General features: G+C 38.4%; 1 protein-coding gene across 1 annotated transcript; it reads right to left on the bottom strand.

The window, feature by feature from the left end:
* Positions 1 to 64: 64 nt before the first annotated feature.
* LOC116258739 (calmodulin-binding protein 60 A) lies at positions 65 to 6,286 on the bottom strand. Its single transcript, XM_031636095.1, has 7 exons — positions 6,035 to 6,286; positions 5,837 to 5,912; positions 2,980 to 3,032; positions 2,370 to 2,860; positions 1,864 to 2,024; positions 1,189 to 1,392; positions 65 to 1,108 (listed from the first exon to the last, which is right to left on the bottom strand). The coding sequence occupies exons 1-7, from the start codon at positions 6,118 to 6,120 to the stop codon at positions 443 to 445; spliced, it is 1,737 nt and encodes a 578-aa protein (XP_031491955.1). The 5' UTR covers positions 6,121 to 6,286; the 3' UTR covers positions 65 to 442.
* Between the last annotated feature and the right edge of the window lie 3,772 nt (positions 6,287 to 10,058).

Genomic DNA, 10,058 nt, shown 5'->3' with positions numbered 1-10,058 from the left:
ATGAATTTCATTCGAGCCGTCGATCAACCTCTTAACTTGTAAAAAGGGAAAATGAACAATGGAATAGAAAAGGCCGCGCAAAGATCCAAGGATTCATTGAACATCTTACTCGATTTTGTAGTCACAGTGGCTCACGCTTTTTCAGCCTTCCATTTCTCAGGAGATGCTTCAATGTGCAGTCGTTTTTGCTTGGTACAAAGGTCTCGAAACTGGACAGAACCTCCAAATATTAAACAAGCAAAACCCAAAGCTGCCACCTATACAAGGAATAAACAGGAAAAAAGAAAACGATATCCTATTTACACAGAGAAACCACCACACTGACGGGGGGTTGTCATCATAATATGTACTACTACCATCCTACATGCTATGCAAATTATTTTCCATGATTTCCCCATTAGATGCTACTGAATAAAGAGCATCACTATTAGCAATTGCAAATCTACTGCTGTACACTATCATACTCCAAAATTTGTTTCTGTCTCATCTTGCTCCGTTTGGAAGCCACTTTCCTCTTTATGGAGAAGCTCCAATTCAACACATATCTCAAGGTCATCCATCTAGCTTCAGCCTTGCAATGCTTTGGTCCAATGAGGAAACCACGGACGGCAACCCCGATGTCCTCTTGTTCATCAATATGACGAGTCTGCAACTGCAAACCAGCATCAGAATCAAAATACTGAAGATGCTCATCTGAACAAAAACTTTGGCCCTCGATCTCTGCATCATATAAAAGTGAATCTGTCTGCCTGTACAGTGATGCAGGATCATTGTATGGAGTACATAGGACATGGGATTCAAGGGAAGCAAAGCTGTTGTCTCCACAGTTCTCACTAACCCCAGGGATGAGACATTCATCTAAACCCAGGGCACTGCTTGATGAGATCGACGAGAAAACATCTGTCAATGATGCAGATGGATGAGGTGAACATAACCCTGCTGCACTAAAGTGAGTTGATGAGTCACTGGAAGGAGGCTGTGGCCCTGGAGATCTAGAAAGGGTCGCAGAAGAAAGCTGCAAAGAATCACCAGATGCAGCTACCAAATCGTAAGAGCAAACCTCACTCCAGTTCTTATATGCAGTTTTCACCAGTTTTTGCACGTCTGCCTGATACATATCAGCGAGAAAAAAGTCAGAGATCAATACTGAAAAGCTGAAAAGCAGAAGAAAGGCAAAAGATAAAATGCCTTTAGGGTGTCTGTGAGCTCATCAAGTGCAACCAATCGTCCTTTAAGAAGAACCGATAGCAATTCACCCACAACATTGAAGAGAACTCCCATTGCTCTGTCAGGATTGCAATAATAAACATACATTTGTCCACCGATTTTGCAACTCTTGGCATGGTCTACTACAATGTCCCACATTTTGGTGGACATACCACTCCCTAAAATCTGTGGAAGAATGGAAAAACATAAAATTAGATGCACAACATCCAAATTGTGGAGAATACAAAAATGTGAACACCTGATGTACATAACCCCTAATGTAAACCCAACTATACATTAAAGCCAGCAAGACATGAAAAATAACACGAATAGTGGCGGTCCTGTGGTACTGGTGATGTGAATCGCAAAACAAGAAAATACATGCCCACATAAATGCACCTGCTTGTCAAAGCAAAATTTAGCTCACCACCAACTTTTAAATCTTCAAAAATTTATACTCAAATCAACTTAGTTATCACATATATAGGATCTTACTAGTATGATGGAAGAAACTAACTACTATCACATCAGGCCCTAATTGAAGTGAATTTCATCCATTACAGCCTCCAATGCAAGCATTTTCCCACAAACAAGTGTCATTGACATGCAAAACTCAAACCACTTGAGAAGAAAGAAAAGAATGAAGATGAAAATTACACTTCTCAGCCTCTGAGAATCAATAGACAGAAGGGTCAGAAAATCCTTCACTGTATGAATGTTCTCTTTGTTAAGACGTTTATGAAAAGCACCATCTTTACCAATCTTCTCAAGACGCCAGACTTCATCAGCTAGAGATGGTGGATAATGCTTCTTGTATACTGCAAGGAGAATGGAATAGAAAATGTGAAACACCATGAAAAAAAAAAATTACACATCCAACCTGTCCAAAGGCGACCTTATGCATTTTTTACAGACGTGATGCATTAGGTGCGAATTGCAGAGAGGTGTTCATCCATTGTCCTTGTACGAAGGGTAACATCTTTCCAAATCAATTCAAATTCAAACATCAAAATCATCACTATGAATACATGGCCAACACAATGCTTAGCTTCATAATAAAGGTAACTCAAGTTGGCAGAAATTTCCAGCGTTCATAATTTGTAAATGCAAGCTAATAGTTCATAAAAAATAACAAAAATTGACAAGATAAAAGAATAACTTACATTCACCACGGTGATCCTTAACCACAAATGCTTCTGACATTGCCTCTTGGATCCTCACCCCATCAACATGTCCTGAATCAACTCTTGCCCCAAGCCTGAACTTGCGGCTCCTTGTCCAACTAGAGTTGTCAGTGAACACCAGGTCCCCACTTGTGCCTATGCCACCATTGAGATCTAAAAAGACACATCCCCCAAGAAGTTGTCTCCTTCCATCTCTTTCCCGTACTATATTAGCTTTAAATTGGTCATGTGTCCAATTCTCCTCATTGCCTTCAAAATCTCCCTCAAGAACAACGATTTCCACCTTAACTGAGGATTCAGGACCTGAAAATATCAGTTGTCCAGTAAAGGTATCCATCAATGACACTCCTAAGCTCAGACCATCCTCTCCTTCAATTCTGCTACCAGTGAAAACTGGAAGTGACAATCTATTGGTGAACAGTAGTTGCAGACTCCTTGAAGAAGATGGATGAATCTGTTTTGCACAAGGTCTGCAAATAAGAGGTTCACAGCATGATCCATGAAAAAGCACGAGAATGAATAGTAGCCAGTTAACAACATTGGTGCCATAATTGGAGGAACAAAGTAGTTCACACGTGTCAGCTCTCACCTGAGCTTATTCGCTGAATGATTTCCTAATGCTTTCTCTATTTCTTCATGAACCTACAGAATCATAAAATTGAAGTTAGGCACCAATATTAAGTTGCCTGAAACAATTTCTCTAAACCATATTATATTCAAGAACAAAAAACAGGACATGCACACAAAACTAAACATATATATGTGAAGATGAACATGTATTACATATATGAGTAGACTCTGCATGCTTGTGCGCCTGTGTAGAAAAAATTTCATGATGCACAACATTCTACAATCATGAGGAGGGACTTGCAACACATAGCACCAATGATACAGTATGAGTTTCACCAATGAAACAGTCCACAAGGCAACACAAAATTCGAAATTTGCACCTCTTATAGATGTCTGAAGAGTGGTCAGTAAAAAACCATGACTGAAACCAAAACAGAAATAACTAATATAATGTTGAGAAATATGATGGAGCAGCATGAGGGAATGACGGTTCTTGCATTCTGTCCATAAGAGTAACCACCAAATACAAAGTCCTAACTTCATGGTCTGGATGGATGTGACAGCAACTGTGTGACACATCTTATTTTCCATTAGAGAAGGAATGACCATTGATGTACATTGTCTGATTCCATGCCCATGTCAAAATACCAGCTCAAGAATCTAAATTAGATGAAATATAGTGACCAGAAGGAAACACAGCTTATGCCATGCAGGGAGCTATCATACACTGCCAGCAGGTTCAAGAACGAACATAAGAAGTCACAACAGCAACAGCAATAGTAATAGTAACAATAATAATAACAGCAACGGAAGAATTAGCAATCAGGTATGACCTGAGACATCAAACTATCAGCAAACCACCTTGAGTACCACTTGCAATCAGTCTTCAGAAAGCTTTTGTTATCAACAACCCAAACAATGAAATCTACCACCACTTATAATAGCTGATTTACTGATCATGAATCACTGGTGGCAGGTTATCTTTGAAATTACAAACAACCTTTAAACAAAAAAACATACATGCCAAGTACATTAAACCACTCAATCCAGGCTGCTTGATCAACAAGCTAAAATCATGACAAACTTGGCACAAGCTAAATACATAGGATTGATACCTTAAGCAATCTAAAAGTAATAAGCAGGATGTAAGAGTGCTGAAGTATTAAAATGGAGTACCATTTCCTTATAGAAGGATGAAGAAAAATTTCACACCCAGTGAGTGAAAAAACAGCTATTGTAACTATGCTGCAAATACAGAAGTAGATGATGATTCCAGTTTCCTAGTGCTTTTTATAGTTGTTAAGAGAATTTTGTTCCAGGATTAATCAAAATCAACTATATTTTCTAAATGTTTGTTATAGAACTATGTTTTCTAATGGTTGTTAAAGTTGTCATGAGAATTTCATGTTCATCATAGAGCCTGAACTCGCTCAAATTTGCCTACTGAATTGAGGCCAATTACGAAAAAATGAAAAGTGTACAAAGCATGATAGAAGTAGTTCAGATATTGAACCATGACCAGAAACATCCAAATAAAGGTCTCACGAAAAAATTTATAAATATATCATAAATGTCAAGGTGAGGACACCAACCAATAACTACCTATACAAAACGAATGGAAAATTTTTGTAGATGATGAGCCACTTGATAGGTGGATGACCATATTTGCCATAATTCAGCCCAAGAACGGGCAACACAAGAAGCCCAGATCTGAATCTAATGAACAGATCAAGACATTGATGAATAGAAACTGAATTGCATGAGAGATAGGCAAATCAAATAGCTAGTATGTATCCACAGGTTAATTATGTCAGACAACATACCATTTCCCAAGGTATTGAATTATTAATGCTTGTTATTTACCATTTTCATTTAAAATGGCACACATCGTATTCATAAGATTAATACAATGTGAAAAGGCACAAGCACAACATCGAATTGGACATTACTATGACATCAATAGAAATGTGTTGGAATCTAACATTTCTTTACAAAAGAAATATTATTTAACAACTTAACACAACGTGTACAGATTACCATTTCTGCACGATCTTAAGCAAATAATCTCGCTAGAAATGAGGCACTACACTTCACTAGCTTTTCTCTTTCCTTCTTTTTTTTTTTTGGTTTTAGTTTCTACTTGCTTGTAGTAATTAGCATCAGCGCGCCCATCAAGTTTAGATTCAAATCTCATACAAGATGCTTCATGTGCTCATTCAAGTGGTCCACATACAATTCCCTCCCCAATGAACATCACGCTATCCCCATGTAAGGAGATGCCGTCTATCAAGCTTTATACCCAGGTCAAATCCCACCAGTAGTTATCCTTGCTGTAAACATGAAAGCAATCATAGCCACCAAATGTAATTCAATTCTAAAGGACTCCCACAACTCAACTGGGGAAAACCAGATGAGTTACTCAAATCATAGATGTAAGAGCTCCCATACAACTTTCCTTCCCATTCAACACATCGGCCTTGAAACAATACTAGAAAGAAACTTCATCCCAGAGCACTTGGCATGCGGCCAATAAGCAGTTTTGATCTTGGTAGAATATATCGTTTCACGATCTCTTCTCAATACCATGCTTCAATCAAACATACCTCTCATAGTTCCGTACAATTATTATTCAGGATTCACCCATCAAACTCCATTTGCCGTCTTGTGCACTCATACGACATCATCAGACACTGCATTAGACTAACAATCTTCAACGCTTCAATCACATAGATAAGATCCCACTACCAACCAAACTAAACAATCGCCATGGAATCATCAGACTGACAAACCCCAAATTCCACAAAAGAAAGGCAAACCAACCAAACAAGAATGCCGAAAAAGGAAGAAAAAAGATATTCTTCGTCGAATCGACTTACGACGCGCCGAAAGAGAGGTTCTAACGCAGATATGAACTTCTGGATGTTGTTGTTCCTCATCACTTCCCTTATCACGCTTCAAAGACGGAAACCACCCCACCCGAGAAAAAGGGCAAAAAATAGAAAAGTAAATCATCACCTCATCAGTAAAAAGAAAATTCCTAAAAAGAGAAGATGAAGGGGATCCCCAATCCTCACCTAGACAAGGGCACTCTCCGGCGCTTTTCCTCCGGCGACCGGCCCCCGCAGCCCTCTTCACCCTCCTGCTGCCGTTTCTGCGACATCTTTGAGCAGAAATACACAGGCAGAGAGGGAAAACAAAAAGAGATAGCAAGAGTGAGGAAAGGGATAAATCCCCCTAGAATTCATCTAGGACGGACGCCATGAAAACGCAGCCATCAAGAAGAGCATCCCGTAGTGGACGTCAGAACGAGAGAGAGAGAGAGAGAAAAGGATTAGCGAACGGAGTTAGCCCCTGCTTATATAGGATTCTAGAGAGAGAAAATGCAGACCGGGTCCCATCCACGACCCGCCAACAACAACAATCGGGTCCCACCTTAAGCGCGTAGAGAGATCAAACAAGGGGAGAGCGGGAGCCCCATCCAGGGTCCCACTATTGCGCGTTTTCTGCCATCAGCCTTTGCTGGGGACGGCCGAAAAGTGGACCGGACCTTGGGGATCCGGTTCTCTCCCCTCTCGGATCTGGTTTCGTAAATGAATCCGTTTTGGATTTGGAAAAAAAATGTGGATATGGATACGGTATGTTCCGACACTAGTCAAATCTGACACGATTCTAGAAACCGGTGGGGGTCTAACAAAAAATATCTATTTTATATGTGACCCGTACTTTTTCTTCCAAAATATTAAACCAAATCATGGGATATCTTAAAAAAATGCAAATACCCTGACGATGGGTACGGAATATATGGATCGGACCTGATATTTGCAATACCCATTACCCAAGTCATGTTCTTCCGTGTCCCTTTAAGGCAATTTCATCAAAGCATATGAGCTTCACGTTTTTAGCTTTATTTGATAGTTATCACTTAGGTTGAGTTTGTTTCATCGCTAAGCTGAGATCAGATTTCAGGTCCACAGATTTAGGGTCGAACCTCTCCTTTACGTTCGAGATTAAATTCATGCTACTGAGTTTCCTTCGGCGACCTTAAATCCATGCTACAGAAGTCTTCAATTTCGAGGGGTTGACCTTAAATCTATGGATCTGAGATTCCCAATAATCTCAAATCATCTCCGATTTCAAATACGAGGAAATCTATGAATATGAGATTTTCAATAATCTCAAATCATCTCGGATTTCAAATATGAAGAAATCTACGGATATGAGATTCCCAATAATCTCGAATCATCTCAGATCTCAAATACCAGGGTATCAAACGCCCTGATAAGAAAAGTAAACCATCATGAGCTTTCCAAGACCAGTCAGTGTCTATATTTCCATGGCAAAGTTGGCACTTATATCTTGATATTGATATTTTCAAAGCTCCTAATATATCAACTTTTGAGTAAAAATGCAAACTCATTTTGAGGTAAAAATCTTTTAAACACCTTAGAGACATGATTTAAAACAGCTTGGTTGAAGTATTTCTTTTAAATGTTTAATTAGAGAAACTGCCTTATATGTAAAGCCCTCAAGACCATACCTTTGTGTTTCCAAAGCTATGGCTTGGTTCCGAGCCTGATGATATCTTGGTTGTTAAGTATTTGTTTTTAAAGAATATATAAGGGTTAATTTTTACCATTTCTTACATTAGGAAAAATAGTTTGTCAATCTTTAGCAAAGACACATATCGATTTTATTATTTTTATTATCCCCGGTGCAAACCACTTAATAGTTTTATTTATAAATATATATCCCATTTCGGAATTTCCTAAATAGTTTGATATTTTTATAGTTTTCAACATTATTTAGCTGCACCTTATCCTTCATTTTTTATGCGAAAGGAATACATAGTAGTGATTTTATTCAACAATCAACATAAATAATGTTTTGGTAAAATTAGAAAGGCAATCATAATTCCAGCTAGGCTCTTTTTCAATATTTGATAGCAAAAACAAGGTCCATATTAGAAAAATAAAAGGTGTGAAGATCATATTCGAGTCTGACCGAAAAGTGGTGCGTTAAATGAAAAATTCTTTTGAATAAAATACCAGAAGAGCGAAGTTCTACGACACTTTAGGCTGATGCTTATCTTCGCTGCATGATCCAGTGACTCAGATATGGACCCGAACTTATCTTCGCCACTCAAGGCGCATGATGCTGGCTATTGTTTACGATAAATAAGCACACTTTTATATTGTTATTGTATGTAATAGAAAAATTCACAAAGTCCAAACTACAGTAACCTTAAGTTATTCTAGTTATATACACATGAATGGTAACTCTACAATCACCAACTATCAAACCATGGAAGTCTATTTAAAAGCAACCTTTTTTTTTTTTTTTTTTTTGTTTACACCACCTCTACCCCCGACCGCTGCCACAAGCTTGCCGGAGAGAAGGAGGACCCCAGCGGCTCTTTCCCTCCCGTCATCAGAAATGGTGGGCGGAAAGAGAGAGATAAAAAGAGCCGATAAAATGAGAATGCATAACAAAATTTGAGAACAAAAAGTCCCATAAATATAAGAACAAACCGTAAAAACAAAAAAAAAAGAACGAAATATACAAGTACAATAAAGAGAGGTGAAGAAAGAGTGAATAGACGAAACAACTGAATCACCTAGCAGCAAAGTGGATGTCTTACTGTACAAGATGTGCTACAGAATCTGGTGATAAAAAAGATGCCCTTGAAGACCCTGTTGTTGCGCTTATCTTAAATGCGCCACCGAGAGGATATGAGCCACAACCTCTAAACACGATCTCAGAAAATAGAAAGAGAATAAAGGGTGAATCTGAAAAAGAAAAAAATTTGTGTCGTAGGATCTAGTGATCGCAAATCAGATGACTCACGTTTTGTTGTCTTTTCATGTCCACATTTTGGTGGAGTTGCTTTTTTTTCTCTCTCTTATATATAACACACTAACACTAGACAGGCCTGGCAAAGGCCTTGGCCCCTTCAAAATTTTAAAAACAAATTTTTACTTGTAATTTAAAAAAAGTTCAATTAGCCTATAAAAAAAATTAAAAAATTATATTTTGGCTCACGTTAAAGTTTTGAAACCCTCAATAAAAATTTGCTGGCTCTGCCCATGTACGTACATATAGATATACCACATTGCATGCATAAAAGAAAATACTTTGATTTCTATTTACCTTCATTCACCAAGTCTCCGTCTTGTTCCATCTCTATTGCAGTAAAGAGCTACTAGCAAGGAAACGCCGATTGAGACCATTATGATGGAGCCCAAGTGGCGCTTGTGGGATAATCCTTCAAGCAGTATCGACCGACTTTCTTTCCAGATGAGATAAACAACAAGTTGAAAGGCAGCTGGCTCCATCCACATTAATTCTCTTCCTTGGGTCCTTATCTAAATTTATTTCCAAGGATTGACTCAAGGATCTGATTGTTTTAACCAATGCCAGAGAGGGATGAACCTTAGCATGCCTTACAAACCGGTGCCCACAGGAACCTGTCCTTCTTTCCCATCAGATCATGTGATACACAGAGACAAAGATAGAAGCACCTGGCAGACACCAGTCGAGTCAATTTTTCTGGTTGATGATTGCAGCGAGATGGAGCTACAGCTCAGGAAGATGAGCAGGACGATGAACTGGTTGGTGGGCTTACATAGGAGGAAAGCAAATCCTTTTGGAAAATTATTCAAACAGTAAGTTTCTTGGCCCTTGTGCAGGAAAGAATTAATGGAAAGAAATTCTTGGGCATCCGTTGATGGAATGAAATTTATCGATAAGAGCTCTTCGTTTAGGGCCATGAGTCATGGGGGCTCAGGCCTTGGCCCACCTTAATTTTTTTTTTTTAAATTACATGTAAATGTTAGAAAATTTTACTTGGCTTATATAAAAATTTTGAAAAATGATAGTTCGGCAGGTGCCAAAATTTAGAAAATTTAATTCGGCTCTCCTCATAAAAAATTTATGGTTTCGCCCCTTATTCACTAGTCTCTCATCGTGATAAAGAGAAGTCTATTGAAACACTCACATGCTCATGGACCTTTTCTATTACCTAACACTGCTTGGAACATTAATACTGTAAAAAGAAAACAAATGTGTTTTACATTTGAAAGTTATAGATTTTACATTTGA

The sequence above is a fragment of the Nymphaea colorata genome, chromosome 8, assembly GCF_008831285.2.
Source record: "Nymphaea colorata isolate Beijing-Zhang1983 chromosome 8, ASM883128v2, whole genome shotgun sequence".
Taxonomy (NCBI): domain Eukaryota; kingdom Viridiplantae; phylum Streptophyta; class Magnoliopsida; order Nymphaeales; family Nymphaeaceae; genus Nymphaea; species Nymphaea colorata.
Note: the sequence above shows the minus strand (reverse complement) of the source record. Positions and strands in the feature narration are given on the sequence as shown.